The sequence below is a fragment of the Anarrhichthys ocellatus genome, unplaced genomic scaffold, assembly GCF_004355925.1.
Source record: "Anarrhichthys ocellatus isolate YVR2014 unplaced genomic scaffold, GSC_Weel_1.0 scaffold3, whole genome shotgun sequence".
Lineage (NCBI taxonomy): Eukaryota > Metazoa > Chordata > Actinopteri > Perciformes > Anarhichadidae > Anarrhichthys > Anarrhichthys ocellatus.
In genome coordinates, this window is record NW_022280033.1 from 1,960,524 (window position 1) to 1,984,267 (window position 23,744).

Genomic DNA, 23,744 nt, shown 5'->3' on the forward strand with positions numbered 1-23,744 from the left:
GTCTCTGTTGTTTCCTCTCCTTGTTAGTGTGAAGAAGAAGAAGAAGAAGAAGTACTCAGTCTTCTCCTCCTCTCTGTCAGAGCCGGCGTGCAGCTTCCTCCTCAGATGCTCCGCTCGTCTCCTCGGCTGCGCTGCATGTGTCCTCTCTCCTGCCTCCTCCTCTCTGCTGATCTCTTGCTCCGTGGCCAGCAGAGTGGTTTGCTCCTCAGTTACCCGCGGTTACCATCTGCCCTTTTAACGCATGGAGTGCTGACGCTTGCTCTCTCCTCCCTCCCTCCCTCCCTCTCCATCCCTCCCTCTCCTTCTGTCCATCTCTCTCTCTCTCTCTCTCTCTCTCTCTCTCTCTCTCTCTCTCTCTTTCTCTCTCTGCCTCTTGCTGTCTTTCTTCTCTCTTTAATCATCTCCCTCTCTCCCTTCCTTCCCTCCTTTTTCCTCTCGAGCCGAAGGAGACAAGCTCCACCTACTGGTGAGCAGGAAGCCTGCAGAGAGGAGAGAGGGGGGAGTAAAGATGGAAAGGGAGTTCTTTAATACCACCCATCTGTGGAAAAAAACTGTGTTTTATCAGGCTTTACATGGAAATTAAATTAAATGGGATTATACAACCACGGAGCTGCTGGTGATTTAGTGTCTTGCTCAAGGGCACTTCAGCTATGTCAGTTTAAATCTGGCTCTCCTGCTGTCATGATGGTCTTTAACTAGAGAAGAAGAAAACACAAATACTAAACAGAGAGTCAAATAGAATATATGGAGGCTCATTGACGCCAAGAAAAAAAGAGTGAGGCATGAAAAAACTAGAAATACTCACAGTAAGTCAAACTTAGTATTGATTTAGTAATTTAATAATTTCATGCCCTTTTTTTGACAATTAAAAATTAAAACTGTCGTCATGGGAAAACAACAAAAGCACAAAACAACCTGTTATTACTTTCTTTACAACAAAGCGTGTGACTTTAACTTTCCTAAACGTAACCACATCATTGGCAGATCAAAAGTCATATCAACTCAGTACATATACAACTTATCTTCTCACTTAACTTACTACACTTTCACAACAACAAATCTACCTTTTCATGCACACTATTCTGAATTGTATCAGCGTAATCTAAACAGCTTATTCCATTTGGATATTCCCTGTTGTATTCCCAATTTTCCAGTTAAAACATGTGGAATATGTCGATATTATTCTGGTTTTAGGAGCGTTCTTTGTACATGTATAGAGCACATTCTGAATATGTGTTTGAGTTTTTTTTTTATGACCCACGGCCTCTCGCCTGTTTGACGGGTGCAACCACGGGAGCAACATGACTGCAGTTGGAAATGGAGGAAAATGTACTTCATGTAAATCAGTGTTTCCCAAACTTCTTATTCTGGGAACCTATTTTCTTTTTTTAAATGTCAAACCATGAGAGGAGGGAATTTGCACCTAAATGAACATTTCTGACAACTAACTGATATCATCTTGAACAGATAAACCCGCCATGTAGAAGAGATATAAGTTTGTTTTTTACGTGTTGTTGAAAACATGTGCACACATTAAATACTTTATAAATGAAACCAAATAAAAGCTTTTAGGCGGAGTTAACAGGTTATCTCATTGTTGTCATTTCCTCTAATCAGTAAAATGTACATTAGCCGTTCATATTAGATTCAATGTTGTAAGTCGGCTACAATTATCAGATAAGTACGAACATTCAGGCTCCCCCATGTGGCCCGAAGTTGAACTGCAGATATACATTTTAAATAAAAGATTATGGAAGAAATTCTGCTTATTTATTTGGCGATCCAAATAAAATCTCCTGTGACCGAGTATTTGGGAATTTAAAGGACATGTAGCTGAGGAACGAACGTCATGGCGGTGTTTTACGTTATCGGAGAACAAGTCTGCATGTCAACGTGGGAAATATTCATTTGCATTAGTCATGTAAGCAGCTTAGAAGGAATATTTTTCTTTCTCGGAATAAGAACAAAAAAACTAATATTTTGTGCACGTAAACGTCATCTCAGTCACTTTTTGAGGAGGAGCTTCTCACTCTGGAATCACTGTTGTCAGCTCAGCTGTGACCACATGAACCTGATCCACATAAGACCATGATGAGATAACTCTGTGTTCCCGTTGAGCTGTGAGTCGACGTAACAGCTCAACGGGAGCTGAGCTCGAGCCACAGACTGAACATACTCAGTCAGTCAGAATCAAACATTATGAATTGAGACGCTTGGCTGAGAAACAAAGCACATAATCAGTGACTCCTAATCTTTGAACCCAACCGAAGGGAAACAATTCCGAAATCGGCAAAGTGATTTGTAATTTCCACCTCTACAAGCAACACAAGTGGTTTGCAAAGAAATACCCAGCGGTAACCCAATTATCTCAGCTAAATGCTTTGAAGTGAATGTGAAGAGAGACAGAGGGAACAAAAGAAAACGTCCATTACAATCATCATGCATCGCAATAGAAAAGCTGCATTTTCATATAAAAAGATCAGTATGTCAAAGAGGAACCTGGAAGTAACTCTGCAAAAGGCAACTGCTCATCATTCTGAAATCAAGTTTTACATGTTATTCTCAAAGTAGTTTGAATAATGTGGTATCTGACCGACTGATTGAGACATATTCGTCGTGATAAAGGATCGGATTCGTGGACGAAGCTCGGAGCAGAGCCGGAGGAGCTTCTGTAGTTCAGGTCACTGTGTTCAGCAGCAGATCTAAGCGGAGCTCCGGAGATATAAAGCAACATGTAACGCTTTTAAAAACTAATAAAATAATCCGTTCTCTGCAGGAGGCCAGTAAGTAGAGGGGAGACACTGTGTCGGCTCTGCGCCAGTAAAACGCTGACTCACACAGAGAATCAAAAATATCAAGATGGTAAGAAATAAAGTCTCCAGGTCCCTAAACTAGAGAGGACATTTTGGGTGAGTCAAGTATTCCAGACGATTTACTTTTCAGCTCAAAAGCTAAATCTGACGAGTTATTCTACCTTCGTTTATGTATTTATGTCATTGCCCTGCAGCTTTTTGTCCTCTGAGGATGAAAACGCAGGAATTAGAAGCAAATTTCTCCAAGAAAAGGAGGTTTGTCTTTTGTTTTTTTTCAACACATCTAATATTCTCTTATCTCCCTCTTATCAATCCTGCCTCAGCATGTAATCCAGTTCGGTCACTATATTTCTCTTCTGGAAATGTCGATCTGAGCGCTCTGATTCAATCAGAACAATCATAAATTTATTCCAGCAAAACTGGATTGAACTTTCCCTTACAGAAAAGTTTGGATGTCTGAATATTAAAAGACTCGCAGTGTATCTTGAAGGTGTGTTTTCAGGCATTTAGGACATTTCTCTATTTCCAAATTCCCCACTAAAATAAGCAATACAGATGAATTATGGATGTGTGCCTTGTATAGAATTTATTAAAGCTCATGTGCTCGTTCCATCTTATTGGCTACTCAAAATTCAGAACAAGCAAAACAAAACATTTGGATCTTAATTGTGTACATGACAACAAGAAATAAAGCAAGTCTTCACACCTTAAAGCAGTGATTCTCAAAGTGAGGTTCGGGGACCCCCAGGGGTGCAACAAACTGTTCCTGCTGCTGCTTAGCTTGGCTTATTAGCCAGCTAGCTAGCTAGCGAGCATGACTAATAGGTCCACATCGTTAAGCAACGTATCCTCATACAACAGTTTGTATAAAATCTTACCAAAAGGTACTCCTCATTTTTCATGCGTTTTCGTATGAAAGCCAGCAACACGTGTCAATTCCCAGTCGTTACATTCATACAATCTTTTCAAAATAAACATCCATCTTCACAGGAAACAACAGTTTTAGGTTTAGGCAACAAAACAACTTAGGTTTAGGAAAAGATCTTAGTTTGGGTCAAGATAACTACAGAAGGGATGTTTCTGAAGTTACGTGATAAGAAACGTGGGGAACAAACAGTGATCTCATTGCTGAAAGAACGGAGTTTGTTGGACTCATCCACCCCCCCTGCTGTCCGCTTTGTGTGGGCTTTTGTGGTCTTTGTACTTCCTCGTTCACGATTACGTGGATAACATACAAAAACATTTTGTGGGATATCTACAAATTAAGGCCTATTGCTTTACGAATGCTGGATGAGACAAGCCTGCGTCAAGTGACGCTTCGCGCAAACTAGCTAAATTGAGAAAATATGCCGATTGTTCGAGTTTGGATCTATTAAGAACAGCGACGGGAGACCAACGTGTGTCAAGTGTGTTCAGGTGCCAGCAAACGAAGCAATGAAGTCAACCAAGCTAAAGTGACATCTGACGACAAAAAGCCCGAAACATCAGGGCAAAACAAAATGGTATATTAACATGATTCACATTAAATTGTGTTTCTGTTTATCATTCTCAACAAGGTCTGAAGTATTTAGGTTTAAAGGTTTTAGAATACTATTCGCTCCAATGGCATCTAAGAATACAAATACATGCATATAATACATATATACCTTAATCAGTGTTTTGATTATGACGGGGTCCTTGGAAAATTGTTTCGCCTGTAAGGGGTCCCTGGCCCCAAAATGTTTCACAACTCTTGGCACCCCACATACAAACTGACCAGGATGTCTTATTTTCATGTGTATTGGTAGTCTTCTCCAGATACCAGATACACGTACACAAGCACAGAACAAGTGAGTTTGTCCCGATATGTCGCCTTTAAAGTCAGACACTTTGGTCATCTTGTTTAAGGCCTTCCAACAAATGACTCACTTCTCCCTCTCCTGAAGACTGTCTCCCCCCCCCCCCAAGTCATAATCAATCGCTTCAGGAAGTGAGATGATGTTATTAGATGGAGAGAAAGTGGAGAGGGAGACTGACAGTCAACATTGGTTTCTTTTAACCACGTGTTTATTATTTTAACCATGAAGACAAAATGTCCCCTAAACTTAGCAAAGCAGTCATTTTAACTCAAACCACGATGTTTCCCTAAAAGTAATCGACCTAAACAAACTTGAACCATCATCATCATCATCACGAAATACGACTTTGGAAGGCAAACATGAATGATGTCATTCTGCTGTCATGCATCGTTCTAAAGGGCAGTTACTAACAATGTCTTTGTTGTTCATTTTGGAAGATAGGGTGCTTTTCTAATATGTTTTCTTCTGGCCTGTTTGCTCTTGATTTATTTGCTAATTTAAGCACAGCGTGTCTTTGCTCACAGCTACAACCACAAAGGCTTTGAGTTCATACAAGCCACATCCAGAGATAAAGAGAAGCAATTTCACATGAAGACTTTCTGAGCTTAATGACAAAAACCTGCAATATTAAATGCTGGAGAAATCTGAATAAATCCTAAATTAATAATATCAATACGGTTTGCAAAGTTAAAAAACATCAGATGAACTTAACACCAGAAAGTTACAGGTTTGGTTGATTAAATTCCTGTGTGTTTAATTTCTCTACTTTTAATGAAGTGTTGATGGTGGGATCACACAGTAATTGAGAGATTGTCCTCATGTACATATCATCAATTATTCAATTCACAGATAGCTGTGTGTATATAGGTGTCCTCACTTTTACCTGAAGAAGACCATCTGTGGCTAAAGCCAGCCGTGTGTACTGTGTCTATTTTTAAAATTACCTTCATGCAGATTGTTCCGCAAAAAGATAAAATCTTAATGTGCACGTGCTTCTTGGTGATTGCACATCACTGCCGGACCTCGTTAAGTAAAAGTGGACCCAACAACTTTTAGCAAGGAGGACGACCTGCAACGCTTCACTGCACAAACACTCTTTCTGTTAAAGTGCACAGACATTAATTGTAGGTTTGTTTTTACTATTATTATATCATCCAACCACGGTTGATTTCTGGTGTCCCAGCAGAAAGCGCACACATATTACGCCTCCATTCTTAAATCTCCATCTCAAACACCCGCTGCATGTAGACCTGAAGGTGTTACACTGAGATTCCATTCAGAAAGAAACAAAACAAACCCTTTGATGTGTTTCTCACAGAATCACTCTGAATTACGACATTTGCATCTGTGTTAGCTTCGAGGAGGAATTTCCTCAACAGGAAATTGTCAAAAAAAACTCCCCCCCCCCCCCAGAGCCTCTCTCTGGTTTAGTGACTGAATATTGTTGTTGAGCTTTGAGAAAATAAAGTACACAGTAAGAGGCTTATCTGATGAATTTCCTTCTACTTTGGGTCCCATGATCCAACACTGCAATAAGCTTAAAGCCCTCCCATCGGCTCCACCAGATTAATTTTACACGAATACAAATCTAACTTTATACTCCCCGGTCAATTCTTCTGGTGCTTTATGCATTAGTTTATACTGTATGTATGAATCAGTTTGTTTTTATTTGTCATAAATAAAACACACAGGGTGGGACACCAGGGGAAAATATACATGTACACGTACTGTATAGTTTCCTCTTCTGAACGCTTACTGTACATAAGTTCTGTGTGGATATACAATGCAATAGCAAGATAAAGTGGCACACGGATATACATGTTGGGAAGATAAGAGGGAAATCTGGGAAATCTGTACTGTAATAATATCGTGTGTTAGATGAATGCCTGGTTTATTTAATAACATATCACACCCGCGGGAAAAACAACAGAATTAATGCTAATGTTCCCTTATCTACACATTAATGTGGAGGAAAAACACAAATGTTTTATTGCAGTTATTTGGTGAGCAGATGTATTAAACAGTTTAGGAGTTGATGGTTGTGGAAGTGTAGCCACAGATGGATGATAAATTATCAACAGATATTTTAGGCAAAAACATTGTTTTTCATGCACTATTTGCATTTTGCTTCCATAACTTGTCTTCTTTCAGACTACAGGAAAGAAAACATCCAAAATACACATTTAACTGTTTTATTTTACTACTTTGTCTATTTGCTTCAGTCGATTTCTCTTAGCCTTAGTTTGCATATTTAAACATAACATTTCACAGAAGATAATTGGCTTAATTATTGTAATTAATCAACTGGTGAAGTTTCATGGTGATATCTATTAGTTCATTTTTTACCCTATTCACCTGTAGAGTCTTCAAAATGTCTGTAATTTTACAAAACATCTCTTTAAAGGCCGTTTTCTCTAAATGAGTTTGTTCTCAGACTCTAATCCAGAAATCTCCACTTCAGCAGCTCTTACATACACCAAACGTTACAGTTTCATTCCTCTCTATATTCTGAAGGATGTTACTGAGGGGTTTGTTCATATATCATTCAAAGCCTGATTTATGTAACATTTTATTCATAAAATATGCCGAAAAAATTAATTCTGACGGTATGTTCTGATTTATGGAGTGATACAAAGAGATGTCCTAACTTCACTCTGTAAAAACTTCTGACTACATCAAGATGAATCAAGAATTTTGAACCTGGCTTTTCAGATTTATGTTCCCGAAATGTACGCAAATTAGCACATATTCAATAAGATAATGCCTTTATTTGTATATTTAAACATACAGTTTCAGAAAACTTGTAATACAACATGTACAACATGTGTTGTCACCCATCACTATATTTGCCGTCTCAAAATTTATGCTGTCAGTTTCATAATTTTTATGTTTTTCACAAATCCAAAGAAAGAGTGTAAATATTTAGTAATGTCACCTTTGGACGGACGCACGGACAGAATACCAGGAAGCTGACACACGTGTGCAGAAACATACTCTGTAAAAGGAACACTTCCCCTCATCAAATACCTCTTACACAACACTCATGTATGATTCACATGTGATAATGTGCACTTTTCTAAATGCAGATGGCATGCACTCAGCCGTGCTTACATGTGCTCATAATGTTAAGAAATGCACATAAGAAACTGTGCAAGCAGACAGAAGCGAAATATTTACATTATTATTATCCTTCATTGTTCGCTTCTGCAGTTCATCACATCTAATCAAAGCCAACAGGCGAGATAACACTGTTCTGCTTTAGGGGAAATTATTCAACATCCTGTATGTAACCCACCTCTCGCTGTCTGTTAATATTCTCACATCGAGTTTATTCTCAGACTGAGATGGTGGTCGGACCCCTTGAGACCCTGCAGATGGGACAGCTTGTGCCATACTGTGGGCCTTCACATCCAGACGGTAAAATGTCACAAAAATGTCAGGGGGAACCCAGTTGGCTTCATAGCAGATACTCTTCAGCGATACACCATTGAACAGCACCAAAGAAAAGGCCAACACTCAAGTGCTGTCACAGCCTGCATACTGGCACTGTCGCCATCAGTTACGCACTGGTTCAATATTTTATCTGCCTGTTTTTCAAGTTAAGTCTATAACAAGCAGAGTTGTGTATTCATCGGCCAGCAGTGAGCATGTATTGGGGGAAAAACGAAGCCGTGGGCTCCAAGTATTTACTTATTAACAGTGACAGACAGGGGCCGGCTCTGTTTGAAGGCGTCTTAAATAATCTATGACCTTTATGGGACTAGTAGGAATTGCAACCAATTTGGCAAAACTTATCTCCTCCTCCAAGTCTTTGGCACAGAACCAACCTCCACCTCTCCGCATCCCCTGAGCAAAAGAGCGACTGATACAAACTGCCAAGCTGCATTTTTCAAAAAAGGGGGACAAATAGGCTCCCGAATGGGAGCAAGAATGCAGCACAAATGTCTCTTTTGAAGAAGTAATACATCAGGATGCAATAATAATAATGCTCGTACAGTTGTCGCCTGTAGCTGTGCCCCAAATCCATACTGCGTAGTAATTATAAACTGTATATATTACATGCTACTCATCATGGTATACACTGTTTTAGCAGTAAGTATAGAAAATCAGTTTGTAGCCTGTCACATTTTTTAGCATACTTTACCATTTAACACAAACAGGAAATGATACATGTAATACACTGCCAATTCTCATCACCGTTGATTGACGCTTTGGCTTTGCAGCGTTGCTTTGAGTATAAGCAAACATTCGCACAATGCGAATACTAACATGCTGATGTTGAGCAGGCTGTTTACCATGTTCACCATCTTAGTTTAGCTCTAAACACAGAGCAGAGCTCAGGCTGGTGGGGCTGATATTAGTTTTGCTGAAAATATAAACAAATTCATAATTTGACGTGATGGCTGGATGAAAAGTGATAATTACCAACGTTATTACAATTCGTCCAGAGGGAAACATGAAGACTTTAATAGCCATCTATCTGATAGTTGTGAAACCATAGACTGTATATTCTGAAGACTCGAGTTCGCCATCTTGTTTTTGTGACATGAGAGGATGAAGTACTGAATGCTTTTTAGGCGACCAAACTTTTACTATTAACTTCCATGAACTAAAACCCCCACTGTGACAGGGTTAAAGCTCTAAGACGACAACTCCCAGACCAGAGACACCGTGGTAGCGACCTGTCAATCACAGTAGCCCCGCCCTAAAGCATACTCTACTACTTTTGGTCTGTTTGACTCTAAATGGACCATAATGTACTAAATGAACATCATGCTGTATTGAAGAAGACTTGAAACTAGAGATTGAGACCATAAACTCATGTTTACAATGTTTACTGAGGTAATAAATCAAGAGAGAAGTAGAGTCATTTTCTCATAGACTTCTATACAACCAGATGAGTCGCCCCCTGGTGGTCATTAGAGAGAATGCAGCTTTAACACACTTCAGCATTGGCTTCACTTTTCAGAACCGGAGGTTCATTTCACTCAAAACCACAGATGTGAACTTCATGGTGGTGCTAGAGATAAAGTTGATATAATCCATAATCCAGTCTAGACCAAATTGATTGCCCGACTTTAGTGCTACTTTAGGTGTTCTTACACTCTAATTTAAAACTTCAGCGAGAAAACACACTTTTTAAAACCAGCGAAATCTCAGCAGCTGGTGAAGTATTCCCACCGTCAGTATTAATATTCATAACCGCAGTTCAATTATGGTCATTTTGTGCTTTGGGGCAGTAAACGTGATGTTAATTTTCTTTCACTGTAACAATGCAGATTACAGTGTGAAACCCAGGGCATGTACTTTCAGATTTTCTTTCTTACAAATCCAGAACGTGGGCTAATGTATTTAGATCACATTTTCAATACAGCTAAGTGTGCCGAACATTTCCTCTTCTATGGATTGGACTGTTAACTCCAGCACCCAGGACATTTATGAGTATAATAACAATCAGTAAATGCTCTCAGCTGGGTGAACAACAAACACACATCTGCCCTATAGACTTATTTCCATTTAAATAGTGAAGATGAGGAAATGATACCTTTGTGTGCTGTGAGTTTGCAGCGTTAGGAGCTCGTCCCAGCGGTATATGTTGATTAGCATGTGAGCCAAATGGATTCTCCCCCATTATCTAACAAGCTAATTACGAGCTAATTATTTCAAGGGAGCGCGGTTAGCGCATCAACTCTGCAAAGTTGTGAAATTGAGAGAGACAATGCAGCAGTGAGGGTAATCATTATAATTGAGAGTGTATCTGCTCGTGTAGTTGAGAAAGAAATCAAGTTGAACCTCAGGAAAAAGTGGTACGTCTTTAATTACAACACAATCTATACTGCAAAGAGAACAAGTGTCTCCAAAATGAACAAATCAAATAGGAAATCAGTTTCTTTTTTCACTGCGGGATAAAAACACAGTTTTTCACGTACTGTTTTTAGACAAATGAGACACTCAACACATGCGTACAAATTGGGCAACACCTCAAATATACGTATGGCACCCAATGAAGTTTTGACCTTACGTTGAATGCGAATACTTTATCACATTATTTAATGTTTAGCGAGACATTCAAACCATTTTTGATGAGATTGTTCTATTAACATTTTCATTATTAAAACAGAAAACATCAGGACAATTTTCAAAATAAAATCACAGGTAAGAGAAAAGCCCTTCAGCTTTTTAACACTGAATTGTGCGTGTGTTTTTTTTTTAATCTTTTAAGGCTTCTTTTGAAGTTGAAGGATACATTCATAGTTCCTTAAAGCTACACTAATCAATATTGTTTTATTGACAATGGATCGCTGTGTCAACTGTGACAACCCACCACGAATAATTATCACCAAATCTGCTGTTCCCCTTTAAGCGTCTTTTAGCTCATTGTTTTGGTTTTGCAACTTTCCTGTTTTGGTTCTCTCTTACAGCTGTTTTTAAAAAAAACTCTAAAAACCAACTGTACACTTCCTGCTCAGCATCAAACGGCAGATGAACACAGTTTGAGACTAGCTGGTGAACATAGTGGAGCATTTAGCTGCTAAAGATCAAGATAATTCCTTCAGGAGTTGGTGGAGACCAAAAACGGAGCTAAAAAAGAGAGTGAATATTGAACTTGCATGAGTAAATAAGTTGACCACATGATCTTAAAGGGTCGATGATGATGATATATGTGTTGTATGTAAAGCTTGTTTCTGCTGCTTGATTGCAGCTTTAAGGTTTGTAGCTCTGTAGTTGCTGGTAGAAGCCGGGGTTTGGGCGAATTGAGGGCCTCGCCATCTTCACCTGACTGTACGCATCATCAAACGCCAGCCCCTCCCTCAACATCAGGTAGCCAATGACGATGGAGGTAGAGCGCGATATGCCCGCGTTACAGTGGACCAGCACGACGCCGTCCTGTGGACAGAGAAAGAGAGTGTGACACAACAGAGACGATATACTGTATATATATAACGATATACTGTATATATATATATATAACGATATACTGTATATATATAACGATATACTGTATATATATATATAACGATATACTGTATATATACAGTATATACAAGAGAACTGGTCTTTAGTTACAACTGCCACATGTCACGTGGTCTGAGAAGAATCTAAGAAACATGGATTGTTCTGTTTGCTGGAGTTACTAAAACATATTCCTCTGCACCTCTGTGATTGTTGCTGAAAGCCACGATACAACACAGGCAAATGGAATTCAATTTGTTTAAAGAGTGACATTTAAACATCCAGCTCTGTTGTATTGGAGACATTTCAGAAGTTTCAGACTGTAATACTTAAAAACCAAAATCACCTTTTTTTTTTTTGTCATTTAAAAATGAGAAACATGTTGAAATATCAGCTTGAAGAGTCATTTCACGGCATCTCTTAATTTCTGACTTTCCAACACCTCTGAAAGCAGCATTAGTCAGACGCATGTAGAGCAAAGTCAGACGGAATAAATCTGCGTCAGTGGTTTTCTGCGTGTCAAAAATTTGCGGTATGATTAATATTAATGTTGATGTAATTATTTTACCGCCTAAAGTGCCGGGCTGGAAATTAATTTTTTAAAATTCCAGCCACATCTTGAGACAATGCGTGCAGGCCCACGGCTCAGAACCGAAGCTCAGCATATTGAAACATTCGTCTCTTCTGTTCAGCGTGGAGCCTCCCATCACAGAATGAAAGGCTCTCTGAGAGGGAGCCGCAGAACAGAAACCGGAGGCACTTTTTGATTTTTTGATTTTACATGTCAATTAATACCCACTGAGGGACAGGAGATTTAAATGAGCTGCGGCTTCACACGCGTGCTGTGCTTTTGGTTGCTGTAATTGACATGTTATCCCGGTTATCACTCCACTTTCATTTCAAAATGTGACCCAATCACACAGCTCCTCTGGGTGAAATACAATCAAATGAAGCAGGACACGCAGGGAGAAGGAATGACATCGGTCTTTAATAAGTTTCTATCAATCAAAGAGGGTTTCTCTGCTGCTTTATATTATTTGTGCTGGTGTCTGCAGTCACATATCAGCTCTTGTTTTCCTTCCTTTAGAAAAAAAAACAACAGAAAACTTCTGCAGAACAAACCGAAAATTGCCCGAGCAAGATAATCCATCACAGCGAACACGGAGACTTAATTTGGTTTTTGTCGGAGTTTCTTGTTTTGCTGTTATTTCATTGCGCTCGAGCTGAGTGTTTTCATATCAGTGCTCACATCACATTATGTTCTGTTTACGGTCAATCTCCAGACACACACACAGAGGAAATAATGCTCTGCCTGGAAATAATCCCTTAAAAAGTATGACATGCTGCACAGGAAGCGACCAAGGGGGAAAAAGTGTGAGCGTAAACGTTGACTTTCTGCATTAAATGACCCCAGCATGGTCTTTTATTAGGTATTCCGACCACCCGCCTCTCCTTTGTGCTGAGTTACTGATAACTGATAAATGTTAATGCGTCGCAGTGAGGAAGCAGAACAGCTGTGTGTGCACACTGACATGTTAAATTAGCTGGCTGATATAAAAGACGGAATTTTTAGGCTACATGAGCCATCTGAGAAAATAAACGTATTTTAATGCATTTTTTAATCTGGTAAAACCATTAAACAGTGTGTGTGTGTGTGTGTGTGTGTGTGTGTGTGTGTGTGTGTGTGTGTGTGTGTGTGTGTGTGTGTGTCTGCATCTGTCAGTGATAAAAGATGACTCAGTAGAAGTTTAAAGTATTTGTACTTTGCTCGGTTATTTCAATTTCACACCACATTATACTTCTCTCCTCCACTAGATTTCAGGAAGAAATACTTTTTACTCCTCTATGTTTATCTGTTGGCTGTGTTTACTAGATATTAACATTTTAAAAACCTATAGCGGGCATATTGAATATTATTTTGTGTAGTTAATATACACAACAGTATATAGAATACTTAAAATGAGTTCCAGCTCAACAAACTACATTAAAATGCTGTTTTTAAAAGAATGAGAATCAAAAGGTATTTATCAGAAACATGTTTAATAATCAATGTTTATTAATAACGCTACATAAACACATAGACCTGAAAGAGGCCAATACTTTAAATTAAGTTATATTTTGATGATAATACTGATCATTCTTCTGTATTTTGACTCAAAGAAAGAAATAGTTTGATTTGTTTTCTTGCAGAGTGAGATAAGATATGATAAGATATTATTGTTACCGAAGGAGATTCTTGTGCCAGCGGAAAATAAAACAATAGAGTCAAAATATGATAAAGTATATAAGAAGTAATACAAACACCAGTGCAAAGAAGAGAATAGAAATAAGAGATAAGATACATTTAAAAGTTATATTGCACATAATATTCAGATGAGAAGATTGATCACTTTCATGTGTTTGTGATAAATCTGAAGCTAACTTAGCTTAGCACAAAGACTGGAAACAGGGGGGAACAGCTAGCCTGACCTCTGAAGCTCACTCAATAATATGTTGCATTTGTGTAAAAATGACCTGTGATAGTTCTACGGGAGGTTATAGGTCAAACTTTTCTTTAAAGCAGTAAACATGTTTTATCTGAGACTTGTACTCGTAAAGTCTGATTGTACATGAATGTGTGTACCTTTTCTCGTGCCCCATCTATGAAGGAGCTGCATTCCCCGAGATACGAAGTGATGTCCGTGTCTGGGAGGTCCAGGATCTGGAGCGTCTTATAAACCAACTGATCTGGGAACAGGTTGGTGACTCCGTAGGCCACGTTTAACACATGAGACACCTGACAGGGGAGAAAGAGACACTAAATGACCCCCCCGAGCATTGACTAGTCGAATAGACTGTCTTGGGCGAGAGAGATATTCTGTCAGCCATATTGATGACATGACGCAACCTGAACGTTGACTGAGCGAGAGGGCAGGAAGACGGAGCAAGACGAGGGTCGACGCAGAGAGATGAAGAGGCAGACGGGAAAGAAGACAGATGGCTCCAATTGGTTCTGCAGTATCTGTCTTCTCTCGCTTAAATTAGCTTACCTCAGAGGACTGACTTCTCTCCTCCTCTACATCTGCTATTACACTGCTTGTAACATCTAACATCCTCTTTTTTCACAAGTTAAAGGGATACTCCAGATGTTTCTAATTGACAACAAATCCCATGAAAAGACCAAAAGTAATAATAGTTGTTTAAAAACATTTACGTCTTCAGTAGAAACCAACGACTGAGAGACAGACTAACATTGTTGTTGTTTTCTTGCTCTTTTCATGGGATTTGTTGACAATAGAATTATAGAATAATGGCTGCCTTTCCCTTTAATACGAACACACAGGATGGTATATTTCATCACTAAATTAGTGTGTTTACATGCACTAATGATCGGGCTTTGGAAAATCCTGGTTATATGTTGATGTATTCATTTATAATGAATGTATTATAAGTAATTTGAATATTCTCTTTGATGAACAGACCCCAAAAAACCCCAGTATTTTCATCCGTTGTCCATGGCCAGATGTTAAAGGTGCAATAACGGGATTGGAAAGCATTTTGATTGCCTCTTCACGGCTCTCAACATGGCGACGGCTCAGCAGGGGGGCTCGCAGCTAACGGAGCTTACAGCGCTAAGCAAGCTACGCTGTCAGCGCTAACGTTGTTAACCTGAGGGGGAACTGGAGGGTGGGCGCTACGCTAACGTGACAACGCTAACGGTTGGGACGGCGTTAACAGCTTAAACCGGCGCATTAGAGCAGTGCAGAGCCCTGAGCTAACCAGTGGAGCACGCTCACGTGCACTAAAGACACGCCCGACTATGTCAACAAAGCAAGGAGCAGCTCTGGTAAACAACAACACACAGAGGGAAAGTGACTTCATTCTCTGCTGAGGTAGACATTACTCCTCTATATCTTTACATAGATAATAGTTATTTGCTGCTATATTAATGCTATTATTGTATAATGCATCGTAAAAAATACAACCCAAAAATCTCATAAAACATTATAAATACTTAGATATATAGCATATCCAGGTCTGATCGTTCTCTGCCTCTGCCGTGTTCGCAGGTCCGTTCTCAAATCGAGTTATGTAGCAAAAATAATTAGATGGATGATGTAATTTGCGTCTGCCTGCTGAAATAAAAGTGATTTTCTGACTTCTGTTATGCAGATGGCACCATTTTATTTTCATCCATAACTAAAGAGTTGATGGAGAAGCTAAATCCAGCAGAGCGGCAAATGCAGTAAAGTTTAGGCAGCCAGAAATCTGAACTGTTGAGGTAACTGATTTGGTGGATGTGCAGTCAAAGACAAACTCAGACACCTGGACAGTGTTAGAATCACTGGAACAGGGAGATAAACAACCAGGTTTCTCTACCTTCTATTATAACCCACATATGATAAAGCCATAGACTATATGAGAAGTGGACGTAGTCATCGTGACGTCACCCATTGTTGTTTTTTGCAGCCAATGAACAGAAGTTACCATATTTGGAATGCGGAGGAGTGACCTAATGATGCTGGATATGTCTCTGGTAGCAACCCGTCAATCACCTTGTAGCCCCGCCCTAAAGCATCCCCTGCTTTATGGTCTGTTTGACTCTAAATGGACCATAATGTACTAAATGAACATCATGCTGTATTGAAGAAGACTTGAAACTAGAGATTGAGACCATAAACTCATGTTTACAATGTTTACTGAGGTAATAAATCAAGAGAGAAGTAGAGTCATTTTCTCATAGACTTCTACACAACCAGAGGAGTCGCCCCTTGGTGGTCAGTAGAGAGAATGCAAGTTTTAAGACACAGGCGGCAAGACACAGGTTGCCGCCTGGATAAAACCAAGACTCAAAATGATTCATCACTTTCCTGTCTTGAATAGAGATTTGATTTATTCACAAACTAACGCTTCGACTCACAATGTTAAAGTCTTTGTATTGAGACACCAGTGAATGTTTATTAAACTGCTAAGAACAGATCCTTTTCTAAATCATCCTTTTGAGCCCACTGCCGTGTCTGAGCTTCAATATCTATCTGAGGAAGAAAACCATTTTCTGCTTCTTTGGTTATCAGGCAGTCAAGGTTCTCAACCCAGAAACAGGAAGCGAAAGGTATTTGTAACCTCCCCAATTCATCATCCCGAGACTGCACAGTCAGCAATCTGTGCTCGCGCCCGGGAGCGGCCACTGCAGAGAGGAGTAGTCACATTCCTGTGAGGTGAAGACATACTGTAATCATTTACTCCCTCTACTGAGCTGAACCGTCACTGCACCGAGTCCCGAGGCCCCTCCGGCTATCGGCCCGGCTGCTGACGACCCCGCGGGGACGGCGCGCACACCTCTAATCTCATGTCACTACGATCACAACAAGGCAAGGGCACGGCCGCTCCATCGATCGCTCTGTACTGACCTTATATCTCTGCAGGGTGTCAATGTCGTGGGCTGCATCCTGAGAGGCTGGAAAAGGCAGAAACAACTTGATGAGGAGACAACAGACCAGAGGGCATGCCTCTGCTTAGCTATTTAAAAAAATAAAATGCTTCCTGCAGGCTGACATTAATTGCTCGGTTATAAAATTATCAAATGCTGCATGAATATTTTATCTGCATCTCCATTTGAGAGAAACAAAATGTTCCGCTTAATTCGGCTGTACAGTTCTATCAGCGTTATGATGATGATGCAGCTGGTTTTGTTAAAACTGTAAACATTGATTCATCTTTTAAGTCGTTTATCAAACAGAAGTGCAGAACGTTTGCTGGTTGCAGCTTCTAAAATGTGATGATTTGTTTTTATGTCTGTGTGGTGACAGCCGGAGGCATTGTGTGTCCCATTGTCGTGAACAAGATATCTCGGCAACGGATGAAGGCAATTTCTTCAAATTTGGCACCAATGTCAACCTGGACTCAGGGATGGACTGGTGAGATTTTGGAAGTGAAATGGTAACGGTCACTGTGACCTCACTTGTGTCCCGTATCTCATGAACACCTGGAGATGTTCGGAGGATAAATGTCACCGTGACTCAAGACTTAAGCTGCTAATTATGACAATTTAACACGAATGTCTAAAAGGATAGAATTAGGAAGTGATGACATTTTAGACAGAGATGTTTGTTTGTTTATTTAAATAATTTTCAGTTGAATATCTTGGGGTTTCACGCTGTTGGTTGAAAAAAAAAAACTTGATTGTGTATACAGTATATCCCCTAATATTTGCGACATTTAAAAGGGATTTTTCTGTATTTTTTGACTTTTTATAGACAATTAAGCTTAATCAGAAATACAATCAAAGGATAATGGAAATATTTCTTATCCCTGTAGCCTTATTCCTCATAATATAAACAAGGGAACAGTGGAGGGATGTACTCTATTGTACTAAAGTACACTTTTTGTCATACTTGTACTTTACATGAGTATTTCCTCTTCATGCTACTTTATACTTTTATTCCACTACCTTTATGTGACAGCTTTAGTTATCTACCCAGTAGTAGTAAGTATTCTGCATAGTAAGTATTGAAACTTTAATTAAATTTAGTTGATAATACTTAATTTATAACTTTGGTGTTTCTTTTACTTCAGTAAAGGATCTGAGCAGTTCTGCCAAGGAACAACAGTGTCTTACATAGAAAGCAATGAAACCACATGAATACAGAGCTGTTAAAAACAACAACAGTCAATTCAGGGGTGTAAAGAAAATGCTGCAGGATATCAGCAGCTTTATCGTTAAGTAGGAAAACAGAAAACAGCGGGAGGAAAGATATCAGTCAGCGGAAACCAACGTTAAAAAGGCTTACAGCTCCAGAAATAAAAAGACGGGCATATATATGATTTGTTGAGGAGCACTCGGCTTAAAAGCTGCTGAAATAAAAACATCCAATACTATCTACAGCTGCAGAAAAGGAAGTTTAGGATTTTCATGACAACAGCGAGAATGACAAATGCAGCAGAGGACGCAGGTCAGAGACTAATGGAGGAAAAGACGTGCAGCAAAGCCGACCTGGACGTCTGTTTCGGCTGAGAAAGAGCACATAATCATTGGAGGAGACAGTTAAAACAGAACGAGGAACAGTCTCTTTCAATTGGTCCAATGACTCTTCATGAGTAGCAGGAGCTGGGTAATTACATGAAAGAGACATATGGGCAGGAAACAGAGTGGATACTCTGCAGCAGCTCACTCGCCTTCAAAGTAGCAATATTTGCAGTCTTTGCAGTGGCCAATCCACTTTCACATAATGCCAGATTCGTGGCGTTGAGAAGTAAATCTAAATCCAAAGGATAGAGTGTCTTTGGAAATAAGCCAGCTCCGGTCCATATGCCTCATCAGTGTAGGAGGAACAGATTTAAACTGACACATCTGTGGAAAGATGCAGGAATGCCAGGATTTCTACAGCATTTTATAAATACAAGTGCGACATGGGACCCAAATTTAATCTGCCACACAACGGAGGACAGATCTCAATCACGTTGAATAGCAAATGTTTTTAAAAGTTTCTTTAAATTATATATTTAGAAATAAAAAATATACTTTACTCTCTACATTGATCTATCTTGTATGTTAGAATCACGTATCGGCCATGTCCAACAAATACATATAAATATAAATAAAATTGTATTTCAATGTTTTGGGATATTTAAGTTTTTAGATGAGGTATTAAATGTTCTGTTCTCGGTTCGGACAAGAATTTTCTTCATGTTATCTTTATTTATTTTGTATTTATTCAAAAATGTTCTTGTGGAGAGTGAGAGCTGAGGGTGCACAGAGTATATACATGTGTGTATATATATATATATACTGTATATACTGTATTACCTGCCAAGTGTAATGAAATCTCCACTGTCAAAGTGTCGGAAACCCACAATGACAAAGAGGCATTTTAACATCAGAGACAACCTGTCAAACGTTCAACAAGGTGCCTGATCCTGTAACAGCTACGTGAACAGTGTGACGCTGTTAGCAGTGACCCGCTGTACAGCAGAGGGTCACCTCTATTGAGCCCAACAGATGTAATATTCTATTGATCCCTGCAGAGAAATTCTCCTGCAGTGAGGTCGAGGCACAGGCGTGAGCTACAGAAGTGAACGGCCCCACAGAGCTGTGAGGGGATTCAATATCGGGCTCAAGGACACTTCAGCAGGACGGACACATGCTGACGTGTGCCGGTACCTGCGTCGTCCGGCTGAAAGGGAGGTCACCAAGCTCCCATAAGTCACAATGAATAACTTTAATTTATTCCTTATTAGGGTTTTATTTATTTATTATGAGAGGACTGGAATACTGAAGTGACTGAGACACTATGAAAGTGGTAGTACTAGTAGCAGCTGTTGTAGTGGTACTTTTGGACTTGTATTTCCACTGAAATATTATTTAATCATGATTACATTATTGAAGTACTCTTTCTTTACCCTAATAAAAGCTGGTATAGTTAGTAACAGTCAGTAATTGTAAGAGCAACATGTTTTATTTACTGTTTTGGTTTTGTGGTTTTATTTGATTTGTTTTATTCGTTTAGGATTTCTTAATATTTTCTTTTTTCAATATCCAATTATAATGTCTGAATATACTTAAAACATTGAAAGTGAATTGCTCTTTGAAAAGGCGTAGTGTACTTATAACATTACGCTGTTGTATTTTCATTATATCTGTGGCATAAAATGGTCTTAAAATGACAATAATATTGTTTATTGCAATTCAATATTATCCACTAAAAGTAGTTATTGTGACAGGCCTATAGTGGACACCTTTTGGTGCATGATTTGAAAATAAACTACTTACTTTACTTAATATTTGTAGTAGTAGTACTAATAGTTGCAGTGATAGGAGTTTTAGTTGAAATAGTAGTTGCAAAGCTAGCAGCAGTGGTAGAAATAGCAGGTTATTTAAAGTAGTAGTTGTGGATCCAGGAGAAGTAGTAGTAGCTGCAGCAGATACAGGTAATGGTTGTAACAGTGGTAGTAGATAGGAGTAATAGTAGTAAATATAGTAGTAGTTATGTAGTGAGTGTAGCAGCAGTAGTAACAATAACTAAATGTGTAAATAATGGTAGAAATATACTGGTTAAGGACTCTATGGTAAATAAATGTTAAAAACAATAGTATTCTAGCACTCGTAGTAGTAGTAGAAGTATTACTAGTGTATATTACCCAGCAGTAGGAAGGGTCTGACGACACCAACTTGAAGGTCCAGGCTTTTATCTTCTACAAATCCACATCCACCTTCCTCCTCCAGCTCTTCTACCTCTCCTCCATCACCTCTCCTCTCCAGCAGCCTCCTGCCCATCACAGTGGTGACGTGCGTGCACTGTTTCTTCAGGCGGCTTTGGGAGAAGCCTTGGATCTCCCGAGACAGCGAATGCATCACACCAGGGGTTTAAACAGGACTCAGCTGAAAACAAACAGAAGACTAGTAGGTTAAATAGAGGGAGATGATTTGTTTACATCATTTCTTTACAAGTAATTCAGTGGAACAATCTTTTTTTAAAGAATAGTACCCTTTAATTGTGTTAGTTTGTCAGTGGATTTACAGTTATAGTTAATATGACACCATAAGATAAGATAATCCTTTATTAGTCCCGCAGCGGGGAAATGTACAGGATTACAGCAGGATAGTGATTAGTGCAAACAAGAGACAGTAAAAACAAGTATTATAAATAAGTAAATAAGTAATAAAACAGTTAAGAATATTAAATAAGTAAAAAATCCACAATAACAAATATAAAATATTATATATAAGCTGACCAAAAGTGTGTAACCATAACTTTTTGGTGCCTTTTTTCACTCTCAGCAGTTCCATTCCATGTACTGAATGTGAAATGTAGTCATTTAGGTATATAGTGTCTGCAGATGATGTCTGATTCAGAACAAAATCACGGAGCTTTTTCCATTTCCTGCTTCGTCCACCCACCTGGTCTAAATGCACTGAGTTCAACCAACAAAATAAAATCCCGCAGAAAGTTAAATCATCGCTTATTGCAGCTGCAGTATTTAAAGTATGATATAAATCGTGTGTTTTACACAGCGAGTATAGCGAGCACGATGAAACTGACAGCTGAGTCGGAAGTTGCGTCAACAATGTGATGCGTTCAGGGTTCACAGAAAAATGGGGCGAACTGCTTCACTGGGATTTGTGCTCAGGGTGTGGCTAATAATGCTGTGAATTTTGTTTATTTACCAACAAACCCACCTCTCTCTGTTTATCTATAGATGTGTCTGTCATTTATACTACTATAAAAAAATAAATAAAAAAATTCTACTTTAGTTTAGCATAATAGACTTTGGCGTAATTAAACTTTTGCTAACTTGAAATGCCGATAACATTTAAAAACAGATAGCAAAATATGCAATTTGACGTAAAAGCATCCCTTACAAAAACACAGTTGGCAAGTATATTTGTAAGTTTCCCACAAAACACAAACAAACATAAGACAGTTATTACTGAAAGCAGCTTAATATTATATTGTTCTCACTAGTAGCCTTACAGTAATATGGTATTTATATTGTAATATTTTCACCATCATTATAATTTTAATATAATATACATATATATGTATGTGATTCTAAAATGGGCCATTTGGCATGAGTACTTTTACTTTGGGTATTTTAAGTATATTTTAAAGTATTTTTACGCTATAGTATGGATACTTCCTATTTAAATAAAATATCTGAGTATTTCTCCCACCACTGCTTTTTTGGGTAGTTTGTTTTGATATGCATTAGTTCACATTAGTGAATAAGTAGTCTTTATACACAAATTGTATATCAGTAAAGGAACAGTATACAGACGTATCAGCAGTGGTGGAAGAAGTATTCATATATTTCACTCAAGTGAAAGTATAAATACCACAATTTGATAATAATCTGTTATAATCAGTTTTACTAATTTTAAGTTACTGAAATGTACTATTACCGAGGGCCCCTGAACGCACCACAAGAGCCAGCCTCGTTGTGAAAACCAGGACAACTCCTCATCATCCCTGTGACCGAGAGAGAAAAAATAAAAAAATAAATAGAAACACAGGGAGACGGTGGGGTGGAGTACAGGAAGCTGCTGAAACATGGGAGAAATCTAACATCGGCACAAACCACACAGCTTCATTCTTTCTTTCTTCCCATCACTAAAACCAGAGGCTGCAGGAAGATTTGTGATATTTTTTTCCTTCTTCTTCTCGGATTGAATTGGTAGATTTAACGAGAAGATGTCGCGCGGAGTGATCCAGCCCAGCCAGCAGAAGCTGGCAGAAAAGCTCACCATCCTCAACGACAGAGGCATCGGGATGTTGACCCGTGTTTACAATATAAAGAAGGTCCGCACACACACACACACACACACACACACGTGCACTTAAATCCTCATTAAACCATATATATTCATTATATGGACTTTTACTCAAAACGAGTGTCAATATTAACGTTGGGAGACAGTATGAATGCTTGATTAGCTAGCACTGACCATTGCTCTATTGGTTTAATGTAGCACTGCTATTTGTGTGTATTAGCCACTGTTAATGTCATTTTCCAAACAGGTTAATATGCGGCAATAGGCACGTATTATCCCAAGTGTGTCCCTTTAGCATCCCTGGAAGCTAAAGCACTGCTAGCACACAAGCTATCGCGTTAGCTTGCGGTAAAGTGGCCCCGTTTCATTTTTACGATATAAACTGATTTTTTTAGTTGGATTAAAAGACACGTGCAGACTTACTGTGGATAGTATATTAAATTACAATCGGGTGAATTAAAACAGAAACTGTTAAAATTAAGCTCCACCGAGGTGATATTGGTATAAAAAAAAAAAACTCCAGGCCTTGCAGTAGTGGTTAAAGCTAGCTAACGTCGGCTGGAAATGGCCGCGGCTGCTAGCTAAGGTAACCACCGCTAAGCTAACGTTAGCAATCGGGCGTCGTCTCTGCTCCACCAAAACACGAAGCACACCAAAACACAGCTGCAGTCTGATGCCAACATGTATTAGTATAATTAAAAGCCAGTTCTTTACACCTTTACGTTACAGTGTTTGTTTTACCAAAGCTACATTTAGCTATTGGCTAAATTAATTGTAAGAAAATGAAGCTAAAGTAACAGCCAACGGCTGCTTTTAATGTCAGTTAAGCTCATTAATTCGATTAACGTTGATTATTTAAGTGATGTTAGCTGGTTCAGAAAAAAAAAAAAA

General features: G+C 38.9%; 2 protein-coding genes across 10 annotated transcripts in view; one reads left to right on the forward strand and one right to left on the reverse strand.

Moving 5' to 3' along the window:
* Nucleotides 1-10,452: 10,452 nt before the first annotated feature.
* Nucleotides 10,453-21,635, reverse strand: LOC116380032 (dual specificity protein phosphatase 19-like). Its single transcript, XM_031841988.1, has 5 exons — nucleotides 21,483-21,635; nucleotides 20,723-20,963; nucleotides 16,996-17,042; nucleotides 14,229-14,381; nucleotides 10,453-11,539 (listed from the first exon to the last, which is right to left on the reverse strand). Exons 2-5 carry the CDS (start codon nucleotides 20,934-20,936, stop codon nucleotides 11,357-11,359), a joined length of 597 nt encoding a protein of 198 aa, XP_031697848.1. The 5' UTR covers nucleotides 20,937-20,963; nucleotides 21,483-21,635; the 3' UTR covers nucleotides 10,453-11,356.
* A 935-nt stretch (nucleotides 21,636-22,570) lies between these two features.
* nckap1 (NCK-associated protein 1) overlaps nucleotides 22,571-23,744 on the forward strand; it is a 25,453-nt gene continuing 24,279 nt past the window's right edge. For all 9 annotated transcript variants that reach the window (XM_031875943.1, XM_031875978.1, XM_031875952.1 and 6 more), the window contains exon 1: nucleotides 22,571-22,881. In XM_031875943.1, the coding sequence (XP_031731803.1) occupies nucleotides 22,774-22,881 (108 nt within the window). In that variant the 5' untranslated portion in view covers nucleotides 22,571-22,773. The remainder of the gene's footprint in view (nucleotides 22,882-23,744) is intronic.